The sequence below is a fragment of the Stegodyphus dumicola genome, chromosome 12 (assembly GCF_044657685.1).
Source record: "Stegodyphus dumicola isolate Sdum_Otavi_A_Nest chromosome 12, ASM4465768v1".
In the NCBI taxonomy this organism is placed as follows: Eukaryota; Metazoa; Arthropoda; class Arachnida; order Araneae; family Eresidae; genus Stegodyphus; species Stegodyphus dumicola.
The window spans coordinates 18,093,290-18,121,210 of NC_140779.1; the positions used below are offsets into that span (position 1 = coordinate 18,093,290).

Consider the following 27,921-nt stretch of genomic DNA (forward strand, 5'->3'; position numbering starts at 1 on the left):
CGCTAAGTTGTAAAAAAGATGTTAATGAGGGGAGGTACAAATTGCTGTTTAAATTCAGATCTTTGTAAAAGCACAAAGCTTGGCATACTTGCAGAAAATATGCAAAGATTTTTATTAGAACTCTTTCATTGCACTAAATTAGTTATACAGTGGGAAATATTCAAAATACCCCTCGCATTATTTATATATTCATAAATTTAGTTATTCTTCATTTCATCTTGACTAGGATTAGTGTAAGAAACGTTTTGGATTCATTAACTTACGTTATATAAATGTTTTAATTGGTTTATGTGACTGCGGCAAAGCTTCGAGGACTATCTGTCAAAGGAGAGGGATGCCTTCGTGGAGGACTTTCTAAGAGAAACTGGCTCGTACCGCGCTTGGTGTAAATGTTTAAAGTGAATAAACTTCAAAAGGCACTATTGCCTTTTGAAGTTTTGTCATTATAGTACTTTTTTCCCTTCTGCAAGTACAAATGCAAAATATAAAATTGGTCATGTTTTTGCTGCTGAAGAAAAGGGACCTGTGTTAAACCACTCTGGAAATCGATATTGGAAATCTACAGTAAACTAAGGAGGTTGCTTTTTTTCTCAATTTAAAATTTTTATCAACAGGTTTTTCGCCCGATATGAAACACAAAATAATAAATGGAAATCCTGCCGAGACGATATAGTCGTTAGCGAAGCCGACTGCGATACCAAAGGCCTCGGGTTCGAATCCCAGTGAAGGCATGGTTGTAACTGTTCGTCCCTTCATAGGAGGCAACGATAGCCACCTACACAATAAAATGGCTACCACTTCTGAGCCATTGTCGAACAGGCAAGTGCCGGCCATTAGGGACAAAAATAAATAAATAAATAATGGAAATGACACGCCATACGTTCTGATCATTTTAACCCAAAATTAATATGATCTTGTTGATCTAATCGATGCATCTTGTTGTAGTAAACAAAAAAGTATCAGATTTATTACCCTTCAGTGTGTTTACGTACGTAGTATGTGCAGCAGTTCAAATACGACATTTGTTAGATGCGCAATGTACTACATTGGCTACCAGAAATCAAGCACACAATATAAATTATCAGTTTTCGAAAGTGAGGTTGAAAATCGCTGCAGATGGCAGTATACACATATCGTACGTTACAGCTATCCACGATTGACTGTCCGAAGATTCGCTAATTAGGCAGTTGTTGAAGGACGCCACCATGCTTGAAGGGTTTGAAGGAAGTTCACGTAACTGCTGATACGAAACATTTATAACTTTCTTAGGATAATTGTGGACAATATTTCGTGTTTCTATAGCTGAAAGAAGAGGAATGGCAGAGCAATGCTTGGGGTTTAGGACAATCAATCAAAAATGTCGCTGTTTTCTTTGGTGTTGATCAATCGATCATTCTCGAATGTAGAAACAATACCAAGCAAATGAAATAGGTGCCCGATCGACCAACTGTTACCACCCCTTCTGAAGATCGGTGTATTGTTACAGTAGCCAAGCGGAATGGGGGGAGGAGACATTCCAAGAAGGCGTTCCTTCCGTAGGGCTGGAAAACTGTCTCGTGCTTAAACATTACACGTGGGGAAAATCGTGAAACACCCATGCAGCCGACCTGTTTGCCGAGATTCGAACCCGAATTTCATTACTAGTGCTCAACTGTTCTACCTACTAATGAGCTTATGAGCGGACGAAAAACGAATTTGAAATAAGGTACATTAAACTACAGAAGTAGACACCAGATATCTAAAGTAGCCTTGAAGTTTTCTATCTGAGAATAATTAATCATCGTGTTGTCATTGTATAAAAAACTCAATGGCGCAACAGCCTTGAGTGAGCCATGGCTTGAAGTGCCCTGGTATCTGCTTTCTTGACCGTCGCGCCATGGTGCGTGAGGATATACCCTGCACGAAAGGTCAACTTGTCGCAGGATCCCCGTTGTTTAGTTCCCAAGCGAACTTGGTACGCGTTTTATAGACCCTCTCAAGGGATGAAACATGGAGGTAGGAAGTAAGATGGAGTGGCCCTAAACAGGTTTCTCCCGTACCTTGCTCTGAAGCACTGGCGATCCCTACGTGGTGACCAAAACATTGGGTCATTTACCATTAAGTTCAATGGGTTTTGACGCGATCGTATGTAAAACTCTTGTAATTACGTCGTAAATATACATATATATTTTCTTTTTCTACAACACTTCAGAGTCCTAAGTATATGAAAACAACATATTTTTAAACAACTTTTCATTCTGAACGGAATTAAATGCTATAACTTTTCACAGGACAGTTTTCTCAGAATGGTTTAATTTGAATGAAATATTTTCACAAGTTTTCGTTAGTTACATTAGAAAAAAAAAAAAATTAAGGTAATTCCATTTGATTCGGTTAAATAGTACTTAACTTTCTCTGAACATTTTTAAAGGGAATAAAGAGTTTTTTAAAGTATTATTTAAAACTTGTAACTGAGTTATTATAAAATGTAAGGGGAATAATTCTTTTAATTATACTTATCAGATTTTTTTTACTCATAATTATTACTTTATTACAAATGTGTGGTTCCAAATCAAGGGAAAGCTAACTTATTGGCATATCTGTGTCTATATTTATTAATTTTGACGAGGATCGCAGCATTTGAGGGTAATTTTATTTTTAATTAACCCAAATAAGTAAAACGTGTAAGCCCAAAGTGATTATTTTTTAGATATATAAAATTAAAACGATGAGTTTAAAATGAGCAGCAGTAAAGCCTCTCCTGTAAAAAATTTTAAAAGGTACATGTTACAATAATATATGGATGTGAAAAAAAAATTATTTTATTTAAAACATTTTGGCGTTTGGAACATAAAATAAAAGTAGCGAATACTCTATCAAGGGTATCGAAAGACGTATACAATTTTAAAGGTACCGTAAGGTATTTTTCATTCTTTAAGTATAACATTTTTGTTAAAAATCTATATTTTTGTAGTTCAACAGCTTAGCATTTTATAAAACAAATTCATAATCAGAATTGCTGTTAGTTATCGAAAAATAACCAAGATGTGATTTTTGCGTAAATGTCACTAAACTATACAAATTTCTATTATCCATCACACTATTAATGTTTCTTTTATGTGAAAGTGTTCCTTTTTCGATTTGTATGGAACTGTCGTGTGTCGAAATACTATCAGAACACTGTCAAGCGAGCTTCTGAATGTAAACAAAGAACACCCCATCTGGTGACCGAAGCTTCGAAGCAGTGCTTCACTTCTAGCGCCGGTTGGCCGTTCCTTCCTTTCTTACCTCCATTCGATGAAAGGCTGACCCAACTCGGAGATTGAACCCCAGAGAAACAAAAATGAGTGCGCAAATTAACGTTTTCAGTATTTTTAATTAATATTTCGGCTGTTTAAAGTCGTACGAAAACGAGAATGGTCGAAATGGCGTCCCACGAATTTTTGCAATCCGGTACCTCTCTGGAAACTCGTATATTATATCTATCTGGAATTCTCCAGACTTTTCTTAGCACTGCCTGGTTAGCTTAAACGTATAGTAAGATTAAAACATAAAGGGCACTAAGTATTTACAGCGTTTGACAAAACAATAAAATACATTTGAGGCTTTGTAGTTGTCCTCAAATAGGAAATGATTTATGTGAAGAATTGTACATTATTTCCATTTTTCTGCACCGTTTCGGTTTTAGACACGCAACTGATTCGTTCTTGCCATTGAGCAAGACCATCTCGTAAAGAAGCGATACTTTTTCGTTTTCACCTTCCCGACTGTGAAGCGCGCATTCCGTTCATTCTTCGCTCCATAAGCTGGTTTGCGTGTCACGTGTTTTCTCCGTGCTTATCGGCGAAGTGACCTACATAGACCGTTATTTCCCATGGCTCCAATCTTCCTAATGCTTCCATCATATTCGATGCTTCTTGCACAAAATAATGCAAATCATTTCTTCCTCTGGCTAAAGTTGCCCTTCGAAAAGGAACGCGGCTGGTCTTTGCGCAGCATTGGTATTGGGGATAATTTTGTTCGTCTAGAATGCGCAGAAATGTTTACATTATCTTCTTTCCTTTAATTTATGTTTTTTTAAGGTCAATGGAGAATCATTTTTTTTATCTACCGCCAGTAGCAAATACTGGAACAGTAGTGTTGCTGGAAATATTTCCAGCGTTTTTGGGGTCATTCGTGTTGTGAATATTTTCGGCATCCATCCTTAAAAGTTGGGTCAGTCGACTAAATTATGTGTTCGTCCGAATTTTCGTTCGCTTCGTTCCTGTATTACCTGTCGAGGGTGAATATTACACACGCACTGGCGGAGATTAATGGTACTGGTTTTCGAAAAGTGGGATTCAATATTTGTTTTTGTGTCAATCAGCATTTTCTGCGTATGTTATATAAAAGGGTCTTGAAACGTTACCAAAAAAGGGGGGGAGGAACTCGAGCTATGATTTAGTTCCGCCATTTTTGTTTACGATCCAGGTATTCTTTTGATGTACTTTTCTGCTGACTGGAAAAACAAAAAAAAAAAAAAAAAAAAAAAAACCTGAAAACAACATTGTGCCTGGTAATTCTGCGAAAGATATGATTTTACGTAAAATTAAATCGCATGTCTTATTTCCTATTAGATTTTCCTTGAAATTAAATCATATCCGTAAGTGAATATGCAGAATAGTATACGTCGTTTTAAGTACCTTAAAACTTACTAATTCTTTTGTCTCTTCTTTGTACTTAAGCTTACTAATTCTTTTGTCTCTTCTTCCATTTCCCTTTCCCTGTTTTTCCACTTTGATCGCCCCATCGTCATATGCACCACATTTGAACCTTCCAGTGCGCAATATGTCTTTTTCGTTGTAATCGGCCGTGCCAAATAGTGTGTGTTTGTAATGTGTATATATTCCCACTCTGTTACCAGGCCCGCTAAAGTCAGTTCTTTTATCCTTATGTGTGGGTAAATTGCGCATTTTTTTGCTTTAAAAGTGATTGAATAATGTTATTCTTATGTTCCGGTTAAGGTTTTTATGCCTTTAATTAAGCTGCCGACAATAGTTTTAGAATTATCAACAGTTTTAAAGTGGTGCTGCTAAGCCTAACCAGGCCACCGTTTGTTTACATTTGAAACTCGGTAGAATAGTGAAGTAAGTCATTTGGCGCACCACCTTCGGTGTCTTTTTGCCCAGTGTGACCAAAAGTTAACTTGCAGTTTTGTCTTCCTGCCCGCTGGGCGAATTGCTTGTTTTTGCGTAGAAACTCTGATTGTAAAAGTTGCTTTTTTACCTGTTTCTAACTGCATTTAGTGTTTTAGGTTTTTTCTGTGTTTTAAAATTTTTAATGAGGATTGAGTTTTTATGTGTTTTTGCCTTGCCGCGAAATGAGAACTGAACTGATTTGACTTTTGAAGTATACCGCTAATGATAATCGAGGAAATGAATTTAAATGAAGAGCAGCAAAAAATGTATAGTTTTAATAGGTCGTATGAGGAAGTCATGTGGTGTCCACATCAGATATCTATATATATATATGTATATCTTTTTTTAATGCTTGAGAATCTTCAGAATTGTTTTTGATCATAAGTTGGTGATATTTTGCTTATTTTGTATTACGAAAGTTTCCACAAGAACGTTCGTATTTTCGTAAAGTAAGATACCTGTATTATGGTAACGTTATCTGTGTAATTTTAATACAGCTGCCAGATGACTTGGTGATATTACCAGATGACCTATTTAACTGTTCTCACATTAGTAGAAGAAACCTATTTCTTCCGGCCGATTTTTTTCCCGCTTTTGCCATCAAGTGCTTTGTAACTTCCTTGAGTCATCTTCAGATGAACAGTACTAGGGAGTGAGATTTCTTGATTCCGATTCCGTAATCGATTCTTGATCCAAATATCAAACTCTTTTATTTGTAGGGTGTCTGGACCATCAAATTCAGGCCCCTCTATTCGCTTTTCCTCCTGTTATTTTCTGGGTATGTTGTCATTTTTCCGAGTGCAACAGTCCACGCGCTGGAGATAAAAATGTTCTTTATTTCGAAAAGTGTTGCCACTACTCACTTTCAAATCATAGTTTGTTAGTAAAAATTTAAGTTTTACAAAATATGAAATAAAAATAGCATTGTCAAGCATTAAACATTATTATTATATAATGTCATATTCTGAGGTTGAAGACAGCACGCGATTCAACGTGACGTCATTGTATGTCGAAAATGTTTCGTTACTGTCAGCATTTTAAATAAATAGCTGCTGTTGGCAACTTTTCTGTTTCGGGTCAGACTAATTGACACGATATGTTATTACCACGCTAATTCTTTTATTGATATTGAGAAAAAGTTGTTATATTAAATCAAATTTAAATTATGGCATCATGCGTATTAACTTGGAATGTCAGAAATTTTTGTTCTCTGGTTTGGCAACAAAAGATATTTATGAACTGATTTTATTCATATTGAAATGTTTTTATGCATTGTCTTTTCAGTTTCACATAGAACTTATAAATTTTGTTTTGGCTCTGTCCTCTAGTATAATTTACATTCTGAATATTCTAACAAAAAATTTATGCAGGTACACTTAAACTCTTTTATCAAAATTAAAGAAAATTCTCATTTTGATTTTTTAGTCCAAAGGTGCTTTGTCCCTGAAGGACTATTGTTTTCGTTTTGCGATTTTGCGTTGGTTCACTATAAATGTCCGTTTCACTTTTCAAACTGTTGCCACCCAATGTTAGAGTCCTGCATTATATTTGAAGAAATTAAATAATGAAAAATCTGCATAAATGTATGTATATTTCTCGCATTGTGATGAAACAGCGGTACATACAGCCATTGAATTTTGAATGAAGTAATCCTAATGCGAATATGGGCATGTAGAAGCCGAAATTTGGAATTTGTTTTATGATCGATTTCCTATTTTGTAAAACTTTTAACGAACTTTTGATTAACAAACTCAAGGATTTCAAAGCGAGCAATGGCAACGTGGTACAGAAAAAAACATTTTTATCTCCAGGGCGCGAGACTGTGTATCGGAAATTCTAAAGGATAGGCTCAATTTAAAATTATTTTGCGATATTGCTGTTAAACTGAATTTTATGGTTTAAGTGCGAAGAACGTGATATTTGATAAATAAATGTAACAGACAAAATGTTAAACGTAATTTAAAATCTGAAACCCTTCAGACTTTTTTTTTTTTTTTTTTTGGTAGTTTGAATAGCAAATCTTTTCATAATAATATCTTTCATTTATTATAAATGGAACTACTTTTCCTAAAGGAGGATTCTGCGTTTTCATTTGTTCACGACTGCCTTTTCTTCAGGCTGGACAGAGAAGAGTGGGGAAAAAAGTGTAGGTGTTTCGGAAGAGTGCTATTTATCCTCGACTAAAATAGCAATCGCGTGGGAATTGACAGTATATACTCGAACTCTGCGCTTGCTATTTTAGGTCTCTATCGATTTTTCGAAAAGCTGCTTTCCTTTCAGACAAACGTTCCATCTCTCAAACTTCTGAATATTCAAAAATTATTTGAATAAAAAAAGTTCCGAAGTCGTCGAAAAAATAAGATTTTTTAAATGACAGCTTGTAAAAGACAACTGCGCAGAAATATTTTCATTTAGTTATTTTCTTCCTGATTTGATTTCAACCGGAATTCAGACGTTTTGCATTCTTGCTACCACAGGTCATTTGTTTCGTATGACCCGTTATTCGCATATTTTTTCTCCCCTTTTTCGAAAATCGAGAGAGCTAAATTGCGCAGTGTATACCATTTCTAACGAAAGTTAGGTGGTTTGAATATGGCAGAGTACACGTGGGCTATCTACCTAGGAGGATGAATGCCTTCGTGAAGGACTTTCTATGGGAAATATATGCTTTAGGGAAAAATTTACGTTAAACATGGGAAAAACCACATGCAGGTAGCTTGCTCGTCTGGCTACGAGACCGCGTCGAACTCCCAGCATTCAGCTGTTTTGACCGCTCTGCCAGCCATCGCTAGGCTCCCGGTAAATTCTCCTGCTCGGTGCCTTCCTAAATTACAGAAATTTTGCAGCATTCTCCTGCCTAAATTTTAACTTTTTGTCGAAAATTTTGCTGCGGATGCTTCTGTAAATTCCCAAAATTCTAGCGCCATCTCTGCCACAGGGCCCATTCTTAGGCGAAAACTTAAATGGGGAACATAGAATTAAAAAAAACGCATATGAATATAGGTACTAATATTAATTCTGTGTTTCAGTAAATTGAGCTGTTCATTTAATTAATTTTTTTTATGCAAAAAATTATATATTTTCCTTTTTCTTTAAATTTTATGCTTTCCTGTCTTTGCATAAATTTTAGATTGTTAAGTTGGAAGTTTTTATGCTGAGAAAGCTAGTGGGACGAAATCCGCGAGTGAATACGATAATATCGAAATTATCCATAACTTTCATCGCATTCAAAAACATTGTGTGAAAGGAAATTTAAAATTAGAATAGGGTTAAAATATTCTCACATTGGGGATTGGTAGTGGCTGAACAGTATGCAGGTATTTTTATATTGTTGGTATTATCTTAAAATAGTGTTACGAAATGTACAGACGCGGTAAGATGGCTTCTCCGCAAAGCAGTTTTAGGGTTGCCATAAAATAGCAAGGTACTGCAGGGTTGCCACATTTGGCGAAAAATTGCTGATATGCAATGGACGGACGGAGAACCTTCTGGAACGAATTCTTATCGGTTTAGCCCAGAGTGTTCTCGAACACAAGCCAAAAGCTATATAAACCCTCCTGGTCCGCAGTCAGTTAGTGAGTGTGCCTCGTCGAGAGGGCGAGATAGTCGGTATCGAGTTGGTGTCTCGTCTAGCGAGTCAATTCGTGCGGAGTCGGTCGAGTTCACCGAAGGAGTCTCTTTTAGTGTATCGTGGTTAGTGCATCGTCGAGAGAGCGTGTTGAGCTCCGGGAACGACTGAACCGAAGAGTCGGGAGCCGTGCTCTGTGTGTCGTCGAGTGCATCGCGAGTTGTAGCGTGGAGAGTCTCGAGAGTACGTGGAATTCCGAGAACGAGCGAGCAGAGTCGGGAGCTACTCTGGTGCTTTGCAGTGAAGCTGTCTCCATCGTTATAGCCTGATAACCTGAAGGCTGTGTCACTGATTGTGTCAGCGTGTTTATAGTAGATCTTCGACGACTGTAAAACGTGACTTTGGAGCTGTCCTGATCAGCATTGGCTAAATAAAGTGTGTTTCGATACTTCATCAAGTGTCGTCGTTATTCACTCCAAATCTACGAACCCCGTACGAACGTGAAGGAAGAAAATAACGTAACACTAGGAAGCTTGAAGCAGATGTTATTATTGAACGCTTTAAATTTAGAATTTACGGACTTCTTGAGCAACATTAAATCGGAGCATTAAGGTAAAGGCTGAAAATTCTCTTATAACAAGTAGAAATGGAATTTTATTTGCATGTCTTTAATATTGTTCTTTGAATGACATCACAAACCATCTGAATACCATCTGTTATGGGCGCATAGCACTGTCACATCTGTCTTCACATCTGTTTTCATGACATGTATATTAAGTTTTAAATTTTTGCAAGAGTTGTTTCCCTTGAAGAACTTACTACTGTAAGCATGTCTTCTTATTTCTATATAGCTATCTGTGAAATTTGCGCTATCTAGCACTAGTTTGAGTGGCTATAACAAATCGGTGGTCCAGAATACAACTTCATTGCTCATGCATGCATAAGGTATTTCTCCCGCCGCCTTAGCATGCCTTTGGGGTGTAATGCTCACGCCGCTGGGCGCGTATTTTAGAGGTCTGAGGTACGAGCCCCGGCGAGGGCATAGCTCATTTCCTCAGTTTCCTAGCATCAAAAAATAATCTCATAACTCCACAGTGGCGCCCGAACAAAAAATAATCTAATAACGCAACAGTGACGCTCGAATTGGATGATGGTTCTCCACCACCAGGATTTGGCGACTCGGTCCTTTAATCCCCAATCGCCCTTTAAAAGGAGAAGTATATAAGGTATTTCTCCCGCCGCCTTACCATGCCTTCGTGGTGTAATGTTCAGCAAGCTCGGCGCGTATTGGAGAGGTCCGAGGTTCGAGTCCCGGCGAGGTCATTACACATTTTTCTTGTTTCCCGCTTCGAAACAACCCAATGTCTCTATACATGAAACCTATTCGCTTTTTGTTTAATTGTTCACCATAGTAGCATTTTGTAGAGCTAATTTTTAGTTGTAAATATGAATTCTGAAGACCCCAAGCATCGCGTTTTAAATAATTTTTACTCACTAGAAGAAATAAGTGTCTCGGTCATTTTATGTCCAGTGAAAATAACTGAAAACATTGTCTTAAAATCAAATTAATGATCATTTCTGGGGCTAATTGGGTCCCCCAGCGGCCGTGCGGTAAAATCGCTGAACACTGGCTGTTCCGACCTGGTTTCAAATCCAGGCGAACGGGCTGGTTGCATGGGTGTTTTCGTGGTTTTCTGAATGTGAGGAGTGTATACGATCCAATTTGTCTTCGAAAATCCTTCATGAAAGCATCCCTCCCTTTAGGGAAGTAGCCCTAGTGTGCTTTGCCGTATTAAACTAAACCACTCTGTGGCTAATTATATATTTGAACAATATTTGCAAAAACGTATTTATGGAGCCGTAGTGACGACCATACTGCTTAAGCATAAATTTATTTTTCATACTGGTTAAAGGTTAACAGAAGAACAGAAGAAACCTCATTTTTGGTGGATCCAAAATTGTAATTAACTTTATCAGTTTAAGCATTTAATCGTTGATTTATTTTGTCGTATTGCTCTCGGTGTATCATCAAGCATGGCTAATTTCAACGATAACTGAGAGAAGGAAGGCAGACAAAGTGAATCCAGATATCCTTATTAAGAGGTCATTTAAAAAATTATTCTGCTTGTATCTGCATTATACACTGACTACCAATAAGTATTTGGGCACCTATGCAAATGACGATATCTGCGGTCCTAAGGTACGTCACGGACTCAGCTGGTATATAGGTATATATCGTGTAGGAAACAGCATCGGCTTTAGTCGCATTCAAGATTCCTCGCAGTTCGGAGCTCTCTGATTTCGAGGAAGGTATAATTATCGGGTATCACAAATGTGGCCGATTCTTAAGGGACATATCTAGCGATCTGAAGTACACAATATCGACAGTGGCCTATGTGATTAAGAAGTGGAAGGTGAGCGGTGATTGTCGGAATGTGCCCCGATTCGGCAGACCAACGAAAGTGGGAGATAGAGACCCACGAGTGCTGTCCAGAGAAATTCGGAAGAACCGCACCCAACCGATGGCCCTCATCCGCGAGGAGTTTCAACAGGCATCCTGGAGTATTGTTTCAATGAATACCATCCGTAAGGAAGCACATCTGCTTGGTTTTCATGGTCGCGCTGCTGCCCATAAGCCTTTGATAACAAAGTCCAACCGCACTGCTCGGTTAATGTGGTGCAAAGCACATCGAAATTGGACCGTAGATCAGTGGAAACGGGTTCTTTGGAGTGACTAATGAAGGTTCACCCTTTACCGTTCGGATGGCAAGGTCTGGCGTCTACCTGGAGAACGTCTCCTGCCAGAATGCATTGTGCCAACAGTCAAGTTCGGCGGAGGTGGAATTATGATTGGGGGGTGTTTCTGCTGGTATGGGTTGGGGCCCTTGGTCCCCATTCATGGTAAGCTCAACTCCGATGCCTACTGCACTATTTTGGATGACAATGTGCTTCCTACGTTGTGGAAGTTTTACGGGTTGGACCCCTGTTACTTTCAGGACGACAATGCCAGGTGTCATGTTTCGACGTTAACCAAGGCTTGGTATGGTGCCAATGGAGTTCATCGAATGGACTGGCCTGTCCAGAGTCCAGACCTGAACCCTATCGAGAACCTCTGGGACCAGTTGCACGTTAGCCCAGGAGGGATATTAATTTCGTTTTGGCATTTCGCTTCGAAAACTTTAAAGTCTGAATCGCTTTTTAAATTGTGGCCACCAAATATAACCGCCTTGTATTATATTCAAGAAAATTAAATAATGAAGAATCTGCATAAATGTATGCATGTATCTCGCATTGCGATAAAACAACGGTACCTCGAGCCATCAAATTTTGAATAACGTACTTCTCCACCCGACTATGGACATCTGGAAGCTTCGAAGGTGGAATTTGTTTTATTATGTATTTAATATTTGTAAAGCACATTTATGAGTTTTTGATTAATAAACTCAAAGATTTCAAAGCGAGCATTGGGAACAATGTACGGAAAAGAAAGAAAAGGAATTATCTCTAACGCGAGAGACTGTGTAGCGGAAATTCTATGGATATGCTCTTTTAAATATTTTGCGATATTTTCTGTTGAATTGAATTTTATGTGATTCAAGTGCGAAGAACATGTTATTTAATAAATAAAGGTAACGCACAAAACTCTAAAAAAAGCCCCTTTGGTCGTAATATAAAATCTGAAACTTTTTTCCACCCTTCTCCTTTGTCTCTGACGCTAGTTGAACTTTTGAGTTATTTTTAAAGCTTCATTCCATCGCGATGAACTACGGAGGAAATGTACAGCTCGAATTTGTGCTCGCTCTTAAAATGGCCGATTAATTTTCCGAATTTGAAAAATTTTTAGAAAGAAAATACTTGAACTCGTGAAAATTTAAATCATAGTTGAATAATCCGTAAGGATACTATTGGTTAGTATGTTATTAATTTAAATTTTACACTTCATATTTAAAGCAAAACGTCGCCCTAACTTTAAATACTATTCTTTTTATATTGTACGACTGCAATGCCGTATTTTACTTTGACGAGGAAGGAAAAAGACTTTGAAACTCGTTTCGGAATCTGTAAAATATGCAGTTAGTGATATCCAAGACTGAATGACGTTTATTGATGTTCTAAAACCAAAAACAGTGTTTGTTTTGTCTCGAACTAGTTATTAGTCGTTTGTCAACACTTCATGCTCGATTGAGTTTGATAACCATCGTCGTGTGGCGGAACTGAAACCGATTCGAGCATTTTCCTCTCCGTTTCGTTTCGCCCGTTGACTTTATGGGTCTGTTTCCACGCCTTCATTCGAAAAGGAAGTTTCTTAAAAAAAAAAAAAAAAAATGCAAGCAAGAAAGTAAGCTTCAGTTTTTTTCCTCCGTCTACTGTGTCCTCGAATGTTGCGTGTTCATCACTTCTAAAGCTTAAAGTTAATTGACAGTAACTGCAGACATGGAAGTATCAAGTGGCAAACATTAAATAAAACGATTGAAAATATTTATTTATTTTTTTATTTTATTTTTTATTTTTATTTATTTATTTATTTATTTTTATTTATTTATTTATTAGTCCAAAGGGATTTGAATCCCGAAGGACTATTAGTTTCGTTTTGGCATTTTGCGTCGGACTCATAAATGTCGGTTCACTTTTCAAACTGTTGCCACAAAATGTTAGAGTCCTGCATTATATTTGAAGAAATTAAATAATGAAAAATCTGCATAAATGTATGCATATTTCTCGTATTGTGATAAAACAACGGTACATAGAGTCATCGAATTTTGAATAACGTAATCCTCCAACGAATATGAGCATGTGGAAGACCAAATTTGAAATTTGTTTTATGATCGATTTCCTATTTTTTAAAACTTTGACGAATTTTTGATTAACAAACTCAAGGATTTCAAAGCGAGCAATGGCAACGTTGTGCAGAAAAAAACATTTTTATCTCCAGCGCGTGAGTCTTTGTATCGGAAATTCTAAAGATATGCTCGTTTTAAAACTATTTTGCAATATTGCTGTTGCACTGGATCTTATGGTTTAAGTGCGAGGAACATGATATTTAATAAAGAAAGGTAACACACAAAATGTTAAAAAACGCCCCTTTGGACGTAATTTAAAATCTGAAACATTTCAGTTTTTTTTTTTTTTCCCGAATGCCCAAATTTTTCTTTTCCCATTCTCTAGTAAGATATTTCCTCATTGACGTTGGTTCGACTTGTTATAAATTCTTGCATGCTGTCTGAACGTTTTTTATACTGTTTGAATCCTATAGGTCAGCGGTTCTTAACCTTTTGACTAAGGCCTACCATCTAAACAAAACAAAACAAAACAAAACAACCAAAAAAAAAAAACTTTAATACCACCACTGTTTTTTACAATGATTATTTTGTAATTTCTCAATAGATTTTAACCTTGTAACCGTAAATTAGGATCCACTTTTAATTTTGTTCTGTATTTATTTTTCAAATATAACATGGAAGAAAATCCTTGTTCATGCAAATAGGTTGTGCAAAAGGCAATAAAAATTTAATAACTTCATTTAAAATGCCTTTATTTATTTTTTTCTTCAAAAAAGTAGATTGCCTTGGATCCATCGTTTGTGAATCACTTCTGCGCTTAGTCAATCCTAACCATTTTTCCATTTTGAAAAATCTAGTTTTGTTTCATTATTTTTTCACAAAAATTTAAATGCACAATATAATAAGAATTCTTTAAAAACAAACTTCGATGTTCTCAAATCGCGTAGAAAAATAAGGAATACAAAGCAACAAGAAGGCAAAATACCTGCTGTTAGAGATACCAAATCGATGTAAAAAATTAGTCTAATTAAAAATATGAGCCCCGAAACGGTGGCGGTATAAATTGTAGATACGCTAATAAATCTATCAACTCTAAAAGAATTAATGAGATTCTATTATCTTTTTATAGGAACTTATTTTTATTTCCTATTAACCATTACTCCTTTTAGAAACATAATTTATAACAAATTTTGTTATGTTTATGGCTAAAAGAATATTTGTGAAAATAAAAGTGGATTATTTAAGTCTATGAGAGACTGTTGACCTTCAACAAAGCTCAGATCGCATAATTTTACGAGTGTTGGAGAAAAAACTTAAAACAGGATGTTGGAGTATTTAATTTTTGAGTTTAATAGTTAAAAATACTTTCTTTCCGTGCCACCTATGTTTCTCTTGCGTACCACCAGTTGGGAATCGCTGCTATGAGTAATTCGGGGGAAAAGCAGGTTTAGTTAGCACAGCGTTTCTTAAAATTATGGGTCGCGAAGTGAAATGTTAAGGGTCGCGAAAATTTAATTCAGATGCATGAATTTTTAAAAAATTATATTCATATTAATTTGCACACTTTCCTCAAAAATCCTTGATTGAATTTTGAATCTGAGCCAGAACTAAATTTTCCACAATTTCTGAAACGCCATTAATATTTCTTCCGCCATCCAGCAACACATTTATGTGCAGCGACTTCTCACTTTAATACATCCAAATGCTGAAGCACTGAAGATACTTTACGTCCATGCTTCATTTTTAGCATAGATTTGGACCAAGGGTTCAGTCTTTATACCAGGAGAAACTCCTACAGATCATAATTCCACCTCCGCAAATTTCACTGTGGTCACAATGCGTTCTGGCAGGAGGAGTTCTCCAGGCAGACGCCAGACCCTGCCATCCGAACGGGAGAGTGTGAACCTTGAGTCGTTGCTCCAGAGAACCCGTTCCCACAGATCAACGGTCTACTGTCGTCGCAGAAAGGGCGACTTAAGGCTTTACCAAAGAATCTCTAAGAAGATTACTTAGGTATTCTTTGACTTTACTGCGACGGCCTTACTTAAGGCTTACTGTACCGACTTAAGGCACTCAAATAAGCATATACAGAGCCAGTTTTAGCGAAACCAATTTATAAGCTTATAAAATGTTTGTTAATTGCTAATTAAAAAGCAGTAGCAAAATTAATTCTTAGAATGTGTGCAAATATGAAAAGGAAAGGAAGTTTAGACTAGCAAGAAAATCTTTAAAAGACACTACGATACGAATGCTAGAAAATTGCATCTCTATATTATGTATCTTAGCATCGAATTTTAAAGAGGCATTATTAGAAACAGTTCCCTTAACACGCCGGCCCCTGGGGACTGGCACTGGAATTTTCGTTTCTTTGGCGTCGGTCCGCGGAACCGACAGTATTAAAGTTAAAAAATAAAAATAGTCTCAATGAAATGTGATCAAATTTAGTTTTAATGAAATGTATTGAAACATTCTAAACAAAAATACGGCTTAGCTCGCTAACGGCTGAACGGAAAGGACAGCAAATTCGGCGCCGCGCTCAACGTGTTAAATTTCAACGGCTAAAGCCACGAAACATACGTAGGTTCGGATTGCGGCAAATGAAACCGCTGGATGTGGTATGTTTTTTCTAGTATGTAACCTTCTCTCTATCAATTTTGAAGTGGCGTAAGGATCTATTGGTCTCGGTGTATAACATTTTTTGTATTAATTTTGCAAGGCGTAAAGTTGGTGAAAGGGTTAATTTGAAGGATCCAACACGCTGAAAAGCACCTACACCAGTGGGCCAGCTGTTCGGTTAATGACGAAAAGAAAGAAAGATCTGCCTTAGAAAAATTGTTCATGTTGTTATTCCTTTTGAATAGTAAAGTACTTGAGGGCATATTGTGTTCAGTTATTTTTCAATGAACCAATTCAGACATGAAATTGAGGTTTTTTTGTTTCTAGAAAATTAAAAAATAATAAATTTTAAAAAATCATAATGTAAACCGTAATGTACCGCGTGTACCCCCCCCCCAAAAAAAAGACAGTTCTACATCTCCCATTCTACTGGACTGATTGACGAAATTCAAATTGCGTTTTTCATGTCTTAGAATATATATTAGATTTATATTTAAACAAATTTAAATTCTAAATAAATACGTATAAAAGTAGAAAAGCAAATTTAAATTCTAAAAAAAATGAAAAAAGCCAAAATAATTTTAAAATATGCAAACATGTAAAAGATTTAATTCTCGAACTAATCTGCAATATCATTTAAATTTAGAAGCATAAGTAAATCAAGTGTAAAATCTATCCATGAAAATAAATCTACTAATTATTAAATTAGGCACTGGATTTTTATTTTATTAAATTTTTTAAAATTTATTTTATTATATATTATTTATTATATAATTTTAATTTATTAAAATTAAAATTAAATTAAACAATTTTTTTTAAATGCATATGTGAATGATCGTAGAGTAGGCAGGAGACAGACTTATCAAGGGGAAGTTGCCTCCAAACCTAACTCTCCAATCATTCAATTCGTGTTTCGTCATTCATGGAGGCAAGGGTAAAAGTCAAAACCAAAAGTAATTCCAATAAAGTGGTACTCTTAGAAATTATCATTGAAGTATTAACATTAAAGAATTAAAGTTCAAAAAGGAAAATTCTAATTAAGTCTTTTGAGAAACAAGCAAGTAAAGTCAAAAATTAAACTTTTTCTTAAAAAATTAAATTTTTTAAAAATTAATCTTTTATAAAATAAAAAAAAATCTAGAAACTAATGTATTTTAGAAATCCTTGTCTACAGAAACTTCCCCTACACGAATATGCATATCAATAAAAAGAAACTATAAAAGAACTATACATAATCCATATAAACCAATAAGAAATAAAAAAACAAAAAGAAACAAAGAACTAATTCACAATTTTTAAAATAAATATATATTTAAAAATAATTTCATATTTAGAAAATACTTAGATACTACATAAAAAATTAAAAAAAAAAAAAATGCTTAAAGCAAGTAAATAGTAAGTTTTAATTCCAACTTACCTACTATATAAGTGTTGGGGTCTGCAAAAGTGTTGTGAAAGAGAAGTAAGTGTGTTCTTCAAATTATATAGATGGCGCTTATGTAGGTAAAGTTGAGTGTCAAGCTGCTATCTTTGTTATAGTCAAAAATTTTTTGTAAATATTAATATTAATTAAATTAAATTAAATTAAAAATCCTAATATCAATTATTTAGCATTGTTCTAATGTAAGCATTTTGACACAAACTTTGACTTTTTCTGAAATGACATGCCAATTTTTTTCCATATTTCGATTCTACGACTCAAATTATGACTAAATATTAAATATTGTAAAATTTAGTGAGAAATTTAAAAATTTATCTTGGCGTATTTTTTTCAGTTTGCACCAAGAATAATTCACTCGCAAACTTCTTAATTTATAACAACCTATTTTCCTTTTTTTCACTGTACATCGGTGGGGGGAAAAGTCATCGTTCATACTTTCAAATAATTTTAACAAATTGCGTAAACCGTATTTGGCGTTATTATCGCTTATAACAAATATGCCAAATTTCAAATTCAGAAAAAGGTCGGATTTTGTGTCAAAATACCTATATTAGTACAACGCTATATATAAATCTAATGTATATCTCAAGCGGTCCAGTATAACGGAAGATACAGAACTGCCTTCTTTTTTTTCTTTTTTCGTTTGCGCAATGTACACTGTGATGTTCTGTAGTGGGAAAAATGTGATTTTATTGCTTTCCCCCCCGCGTATATTTTTTGGTTAAAAATGAAATATAGTTTTTAAAATAAGACCTTCAAATAAAAAAAACATTGATTACAGCTGGAATGTTTTCTCGTCATAAATTTTACGACATATGATATAACGGCAAAAATGAACCATTAATTAGTTCGCTGTAAATGAGAAATGTATATCGGATATTTTCACACTTCCCGCGTAAGCACAGTAAACTTTTATGCCATAACTTTGAAAATTGTGTTCTAACGTTATCACGAAGAAAAGTAAATTAGCAGATTTTGGATAGTTCCTTAAAAGTTCCTTGATCGAATGCGATTCCTTAAAAGCGACTGAATTCAATACATTGTTTTGATCATGATTATGCTAAATATAAGTTCATTCTTGGTAAATGATATTACCAATTTTTGAAAGCCAATTATTTTTAGTTTTGAATTTTAGTTTAGTCACGTATTTTTAGTTTTGTTCTAAAAAGTTTTCAAAAGCCACCTTCTTTTAGTTTCTCCGGTTGATCTCTCTTGAGCCTCAGCGGTTAATAGCATGTAATATCAATTCAGAAAACATAACTTCAATTGACATATTACTGAAGATAATAAGCTATCAACAAGCATTATAGTGAAAGAATTTTGTCAGATTGGATGCATTCCCATTCAGCTAAAATTTCGAGCGTTTAAGTTTCCTTAACTTATTAAGAATAAAAATTCAATTCTTATTAAATAACTGTTGGGAAAAGTTAATTATTTCTATGCTGGATTCTTAATAAGGGGTATAAATTTTAATTCCTGTTGGTTTTCTAAGTAGCTGAAAGATTTCCCCAAATGGACCTGTTATTGCATCGGTACTATGGAAAGATACTTGTTGCTTTCTGCGGGTTCGCGGATTTGGAGTAATTGATGATAACACTTGTGAAGAATCAAAACATAATTTATTCGCCAGTATTACACAGGACAGTTTCAAAGGCACGTTTATAGTCGTCGAAAAACTATGATAAACACGCTGAAACAATCGGCAACACGGCCTTCAGACTATAACGGTGAAGAAAGCTTCACGGCAAAGCACTAAAGTGCAGCTCCCGACTCGGTCGATCGCTTTTAAGAAACTCAAGGCGCTGCTTTCTACCAGGTAACGTAGGGTATATATATATAATCTTTAAAGCTACTTTCGAGAATATTCCCCAGAAAACCGCTAAGAATGTGTTCTATAATGTTCTCGCTCCGTCTATGACATATCGCCAATTTGGTTGTCAAATCTGGCAGCCCTGCCAACTTCTGGCAACCCTAGCCCGCTTTGCGGAGAAGCTGTATTACCACATCTGGGCGTTAAAGTTTTCCCTGGAAGTTCCCGCGAGCTCACTATCGGAATACCTCTCAGTAAACTCTAGTTTCGGTCACTATTTGGTTAAATTCCTTACTTTTATAACTATTACTTTAAGTCCTTTAATATTGATTACATGCCGAAAACATTTTCCGGCGTGTAATCAATATTAAAGGATGGTAAATACTAAATATTTCATTTTAAAAACTGTTTAAAGTTGGGGTATAAAACTGTTCTTGAAACATCAACAGAAACTGAATAGTATACTGTGACAGCGCATAATATAATTTATAGACTATAAAATTCATAGCTTAAAATGTTAATAAGCTTCCGGCCAAAATGATTTTGACGGTAGCAAATTTAAATATCACGTATTTACAAGATGTTGATCTTTCCGACCAGGCATATAATTTAACGAGTCCATAAAAATATTTTCCAATTTTTTAGTTTAATAAAGTTTTGTCAATTCTAAGATCGTCTGTTCTAGAATTTGATTACACTTTCGTGCCCATCAGTAAGACTGCTAAACATCGAGAAATCGGCTTTTGGGGATGGGGTTCTGGAAGGAAAAAGAAGAAACTACTTAATTCTTTTCGTAGCAAGGAATTGTTCACTTTTTTCTAGACAGAACTTCGAATCTTTTTCATATGATAATTGATATAGAACAGATGGGCCTTGATGACACTAATTATGAATTTATGATTATGTAAAAGTAAAAATAATAAAGAAATTAATCTACTTGAGAGTATTAAACTAAAAATCCTGTAATAATGAAATTTAGTAGTCTCTAGGGGGGAAAAAACATCGCAGAGCTACCCAATAGATTCCAAGTCTGTAAACTATCTCTTGCCTTTGACTGTAAACGAAAGCTGTATTTTCTTAATTTGTTAGATTTTTCAATGTTTTAAAACTGCTTCATTAAAAATACATATTTTCTGTCTTTTTTGTGGGCATTTAAAAAGACTAGCAGAGTGTTTCAAAAATTTCTGAACCGTTACGCTATCGAACCGTTATGAGCTATATGTCTTGGCAAGTGAAATGTAAAACTATTATATTCCTCGTGACTTTGTAAATGGCTAGTTCTTGGACTGTTATTATGTAACAAAGTATATAAATCTTTATTCTCTAAATCCAGTCATTCCATAAGTGCTTAACGTAAAGCAATAAAGTTTTTCTTGATAATTTACCATGCGCACTCCAAAAAACTGTGACAAATGGCCTTGATGGTCATTCAGTAATGGTGCTCATTTTTATGGTATTGGTAAAAGTTTACAATTGGGTGTCTCTTTTTTTTTTTTTTTTTTTTTTTTTTTTTCCCATCAAGATCAGCGCCAGGAAGGCACAATTTCAAAATGGTCGTTGCACAAAACCAAAAGCCAACATAAGAAGTCAAAGAATTGCACAAACTCGGTGTCCATGCACACATCGATCTATTTTCGCTTAAAAAAACATCAGAGAATTGCACGAACTCCGCACTGCTTTGTCCATGTACAGATCGATTTATTTTCACTTAAAAAAGTCAGGAAGCTAAAACCAAGTTAAAACTATCATGGTAACCAGAAACGGGATTCCATCACCAAAACTGAACAAAATTTGTCGCCAATCGAAAATGGCACCCAATTCTACACTATTGTAGCCGTGGTATTTTATTATAATAATTCACTTTTTGCTACTTCGACCCACTGCAGTAACTGTTAACCTGTAGATTAATAATGACCTCCACGATCACGTTTGGATTAATTTTAATAACCTGTTTAATAACCTGTAATTGATGTAAATTCAAATACCTTTCGAGCATTCTTTTATGTTTTCCAGTCTTACAGAATTTTGTGTTAAATTTCAAGTTAACACTAATCTCAAACAGAATGTTCCGTTATTGGTCCCTGAGTGGCTACGTGTGAGAGGAGTTTATTTCCCTCAAACTTGACCTTTTCTGCACAATTGTATCTTGCGTCCCTTCTTTAATAGTGTTATTTGAACGGTATTTTTTACTGTGCGATATGCTAGGCGAGTTTTTTACTTTTATAGTGTTTAATAAACCATTAAGAAGGGCGCCTGAACACTGGGTGGCTCGACCGGGGTTCAGATCCTTGAAAAAAGGCTACCTGCACTTTTGTGGATTTTTTTTTCCCATGTGCAAAATAAATACGAAGCGAACAGTTTCCTTTGCAAAGCCTCAGCTTCGATTTGTTGGGTATATATAATCAGACTTCACAGGACTAGAACCATAGGTCCATCCTATGGTAGGTGCGGGCTTGGCAGGGACCGTACTGGTACTGTCGTGTCCGTTACCTTCGCTGTGGGGACCCTCTCATGTAGATTTAAGCGCTGTGCCGGGGAGGGCGGCTCCCCGCGCAGCCCTCAGTGTGATGGATTGTGGCGATGAACATGAGAAGTCCCTGCGGGCTGTTCGGTGGGTTGGCGCCCCGCCGGCACAGTCAACTAAGGAAGGCCTCTGTATCATGTTAAGGTCGCTCTCGAAGTAGCAAGGTAATGTTGCCCGAATTAGAGTTAATGTCCTTTGCAAAGCGCAACACAGAGGTCTTTTCGGAAAACAGCCTTTGTGCGTTTTGCCTGAAATAATCAGCCCCAGTTAGAATGAAGTATGTTTTTTCCATCATGAACTTTTTAACCAAGGTATACAACACATGTAATATGCCTAAACATTTTTCATAATAGCCCACCTGATGGCGTTTTATTTTTCTTGGTTATTTCTTTACATACCGAGTTACCGATCTTGTTGCCCGCATCATGATTTGGGCTTCCAGATTACCTTGAAATTTTACCTTTTCCAGAGTGTACTCGATCACCTGTTTTCACAGGCATGTTTCATGGAATGCTATGTCTTGATAAATTTAATTTTTTTAAAAATTAACACGGAACTTTCTCCTTCTCAAACACAATGTGGCCCCATTATGTTTGTTCAGTTACCAAAATCTCTACTGTCCAAGCAGCTCTGCGTTCAAAATTAATTTTGCACCGGAATGTTCATATTTGGATATATGTGTTGATATTTGCCAAGAGAATGTCAGTGCATCTCTAACATGAAACGCACCAACTTCATAAAATACTTCTAAGAGAAAACTTAGTCAAAAGTCAAAAGTCGTATTCCTAATGAAAGTCAAAAGTCGTATTCCTAATGAAAGTTAAAGTTATCATTTTGGTAACGCTTCATAAGAGTGGTTTACTAGCTGGAATAATTAACACTTATTTTTACTATAAAGATTTTAGGTACTTTTTTTGGAATAATGAATTTGATTTTGACCTGAGGGCATGTTAAATTTCACACATTGAACTAAAATTAAAATGTTTGTTACTTGAAACTTAGAATGAACCGTTTCTGTAGCCTGGAGAAATCTGAATGACCGTTTGCCGAATTTGTGAAATTTGGGGTTCCAGCATAGTTGCAGTACTTCTATCCACGATAATTGTTTCCTATTAAACTCCCCAAATTTTTCTTACTTCTGAAGACATCATTTATCTGTAACTTTTATTTTTAAATTATTGAACTTCTAAAATTTCAAACAGCGGTTGGCGTGCTGGATTAAACCCTTCACCGGACAGGACTACGGCTCGAACCTTATGTTGGACAAACCTGTTCCTAGACATTGAGGAAAGTTATTTGCATCTACGTTTAAGGCTACATTGCCAAGGTGTAATATTTTTAACAGTTTTAGGATTTATAGTTCACATTTATTTTTATGTTTAATGCATTTTAATTCAGTGCAGAATATGCATTTGAAAACTCGGCAATCTTGATTTTAGCACATATACCTTTATCATACACACCTTGATTTTAGCACATATTAATTAAAATTTCTCTCCTAATTGACTAACAGATGGCATTAACAAATATTACTTGGATTATTCTAATATAAATATTTAAACAAAAATTACACATTAAAGCAATTTACATATAAACGGATTGTGCAAGCTTGAGTTAAAGTTTAGCTAACTAAGTAGGTTCCTCTTGACCAACCGTCCACCAGCGGCCGAGCGGTAAAGTCGCTGAACACTAGTAGTTCGGTCCGAGGTTCGAATCCCGCGAACGAGCTGTCTGCATGGGTGTTTTCGTGGTTTTCCCCATGTGTAACGTGTATACGAGCCAGTTTCCCCTTAAAGTCCTCCACGAAGGCATCCTTCCCCTTAGGCAGATAGCCCCTCTTGACCTACTGCATTTGAAAAGTATCTCGATTATGTATATTTTACTTCTGTTAATATTAATCACACCTAGTTAGCATGGTAGTAAGGAAACACGGTTGTCGTAGATTTTGGCCCGGATTCGAATGAAAGAAAAACGCATGGATGTTTATAATTATGTCTTTGGGGAGTGAGAGAATTTGAAATAGTTTCCAGTAAATAATTTTCTCGAAAGGTTAGAAGTTGGAGAACGAAGCTTCGCATCTCTTCTCACCCCAAACACAAGCGCAATTCTTTTCCTCAGTGAAATTCTACCCTGGCCACGATGAAATTCGTCGATCTGATCTGACTTAGATTCAGATCAGGACTTGAGTAACAGCATAATTTGTAATATTTGTCGCAGTATAGTTTGTAAAGTTTAGACTTGAAATTTTGGTTATTCCTTTTGTAAAGAGGTTTTTTTTTTTTTTTACGTGTTTATGAATTTAAAATTTATATGTTGAATTTAACTTTCTTACTGGGAGAGGAATTAAATTCTTTCTTAACCACTAGATGGCAGCACTAAACATTTTGTCGCGCGTTTGAAACACTAAATGTGTACGTTTCATTAAAATTAAGGTAGCTCTGTACATTTGGAATAAAAACGCGTACATTTTATGGCCCGCAATATAGTGATTCGTATGCATTCGCAATATCCTAACCTTTATGTTAGTGGAAAGACGTCACATTTTTGGCGTAGTCGATGTTCATTTTGATAGAACTGATTCAAGTTTGTTAAATTCCAAAATAATAAATAAAAAGAAATATTAGAAGAATTTGAAAAGTCTTTAGATTCTTTGAAAATAATGAATTATGCAAGATATGTGATCTGTGTATATCCTTCTTACCATTCGCAATATTTTTCATTCCATAAATTATGAAACATTCTGATATTTAGGTATTCATAGTATGTGCTACGTTTGCTACATTAATGAAAAACTAATTAAATTCTTTCTTTCTTGCTACATGGCAGCACTAAACATTATCTGATGTGCATTCGAGTATCTATATAACTGATTTATTTACGTATATCAGTTTGACACTCCAATATTTTACCTAATATTTAAACTGTGACCCATGCATTACATTTGTCGTAGTATAGTTTGTAACGTTTAAACCTTAAATTTTCGTTATTTCTTTTGTGAAGAGAAATTACTTTTTTCTTTAAATTTAGATTATGTTTATGAATTTTAAATTTATATGTTTGAGTTTAACTTCCTTATTGGGAGAGGAACTAAATTCTTTCTTAACCGCTAGATGGCAGCACTAAACATTTTGTTGCTTGTTTGAACTTGTACAAATATAATTCTCAACTGAACAGCTTTTTCAATTATTTTAATGCTCTCGTTCGGTCTCGAATTATATTTTATGTCATACCATATAAAATCTGCACTATCTTAAATTTTTCTCCCATACACTGTGAACTGATCTTAATGAAGTTTTTAATTTTAATTATTAATATCCAATTTGTTGTTTACCATTTAATGGAATCCTATTAAAAGTCCCATATGCCCTTTTTTGTTGTTGTTGATCCTATTAGACCTATTTCTTTCTATAAACTATTTTCATTTTATTTAACATTTCTTTTGATTTGCAAGCATTTTTGTCAGCATGTATTTTCATCCTATTCCAAGCATTTATGGACTTGAATGATTGAATGTTCCTGTAATTTTCTCACTTATTGTTTGGAAATAGATCAGTGCTTATAAACATCAAAATTATTCAAGATTTGGGGTATCCTTTTTCCTTTTAAATTCTTATAGAATGAACTTATTTTGTCCCTTTTTTTATGTGTTCATATTAGGAATGCTGTTCAAATTGCAGAAAGTTTTAAAATTATTTTTTAATACTAATTAAGATTTCTTTGTCCTTCAGATTCGATGTAGGCCATGACAACTTCATAGACATCGAAGAACTTAAAAGAATGATGGAACTCCTTGGTGCTCCCCAGACTCATCTGGCACTCAAAGAAATGATCAAAGAAGTTGATGAAGACTTGGATAAAAAAATCAGCTTTAGAGAAGTTAGTCATTTTCTTTCACATATTTAAACAAACTTTCAAGTCAATGAGCCTGTATTGTAAAACAATGTAAATTGCTACCAGTGGTGAATTGATATTTGAAGATTAATTTCTGTTCCTATTCCAAATTTAAAAGTGAAACTTTCAATATTTCATATTGTGCTCAAGCATATTTCCAAATACACTTAATAATAACCAATTATCATATTCATTCATTCATTCAGAATATAATTCACGAGCTGCCCAGATGGTATAGTGGTTAGGGTCGTGACTGCGATACGGAAGGGCCCGGGTTTGAATCGTGGGGAAGGCATGGATGTAAATTGCCTGTACCCACATAGGGAGTAACGGTGGCCGCCTAGGTGCCTCCACGGTCAATGCTGAAAGAAAGGCAAGTGCCCCCCCCCCCATTTGATTAAAAATAATAATAATAATTCGCGAAGCAGGCTATCAAGCGATTACGCTTCCCAGGATAATTGATCTTGGCAATTTTCTATTCATGTTCAGTTGAACATATGCAAAGTGATAATTGTAATTGATAAATATTAGCATTTGAGTTTAAATGCAACTTCATGACATCATTTTCAATCAAATATATACTTCTGACAAGAACGTAATAATCTGCAGGCATCTAATCTGGTGAGTGAAATTAAGAATAGTTACACTAGTTTGTGATAAGTCCTTTATGAGAGTTACATTGTGTAATGAAACGTCTCCTTGCCCTATAGGTACATTCATTGATTATTGAGGCTTGGGTACATAAAATATGCAGATATATACTCAAATTATTTACTGTATTTTATATGGTATTTTCTCCCTCTTTTCTGCATGCCTTCGTGGTGTAACGGTTAGCATGCTCTGTTCGTATTCGAGAGCTCCAGGTTAGAATCCCGGCGAGGGCGTTGCTCATTTTTCATGTCTTCTGCTTCAGAATAACCTTTAGAAATTCTCTAATTCGCCAAGGCAGGATGTTATTTTGAGTAATTTTGGCTGCAGAAAAATGAAAATGTGATTTTCTGACAAACAGTGTTGTGCAGTAGGGGATTTATGTGTCTGTTTTCCTATAACATAAAGGTCCACTGGCGGCTAAGTTATGGTAAACAGTAATACTAAAGTTGGGTATGTTAAGTGTGACCAAGATGTCGGAGAATGGAAAATTGGGTGTCCCAAGTTCAAAAGTTTTGCTATTCAGTTGACTTGTCAGTGTGGTTTTGTCATTGGTCAATGTAAAGCCTTATAATTTTGTATTAAGGAACATGAGGCATATATAGGAAAAAAGAAACTCGTTGCCAATACTGTTGGTCACAAAAATCATTTTCCCTTTCTCTGCAGCAGAATTATTAAAAAAAAAAAGTTGGCGAATTAATTTCTAAGAGACGTTTCACATTATCATAAAAATCTTTTAGTTTTAGTTCGCAATCCCAATTACAGTCTGTCTTTACTCTTAGCTTTTAAGGAAATTGTTTAATAGTCGTTTTCATTTCTCATCAATAGATGGCACCAGTAACTTGATTTCTTTCCTTTCATTCCTACTAGTGATGAGTCAGTACTACCGAACCGGGTATTTTGTAACGGGTACTAAAAATCGGTACATCCAAGTACCCGTTACTTCAGTACCGAAATCGGTACTTTTCGGTATTCGTTACTCTGTACCGAAACGGCTACTTTTCGGTATTTGTTACTTCTGTACCGAAACGGGTACTCTTCGGTATTCGTTACTTCTGTACCGAAACGGGTACTTTTCGGTATTCATTATTTCTGTACCGAAACGGGTGCTTTTCGGTATTCGTTACTTTGTAACAAAAATATGCGTCTCTTCTCGGTATTTTGGTATTCGTTACTGGAGGATCGATGAGGGTTCAGCTCACTTCGGTTTTGGTACGAGGACAGTAGTATCTGGTTGTATTTGCAAAATGGTGATATGCGCTTCTTGTGTCCATGAATGGTCTGCTCCTCAGACACTTCCATAGTTGACATGTTTTCTGATATTCAAAATCTACTCCGTACAGATAAAATCAAACACGTGGTGACGTGGAAGAGTTCCTTCAGTGCGCAAAATCGTTAGCTGCGTATTTCGGTACTCCAAATCGTTACTAGGGTACTCTGGTACTCCAAATCGTTCTGGTACTCCAAATCGTTACTAGGGTACTCC

General features: G+C 35.5%; 1 protein-coding gene across 1 annotated transcript in view; it reads left to right on the forward strand.

Moving 5' to 3' along the window:
• The window catches only part of LOC118191834 (EF-hand domain-containing protein D2-like), a 102,506-nt gene that overhangs the window by 70,837 nt on the left and 3,748 nt on the right, over positions 1–27,921 (forward strand). Inside the window, exon 2 of the mRNA XM_035362692.2 lies at positions 25,625–25,772. Within this exon, the coding sequence (XP_035218583.1) occupies positions 25,625–25,772 (148 nt within the window). The remainder of the gene's footprint in view (positions 1–25,624; positions 25,773–27,921) is intronic.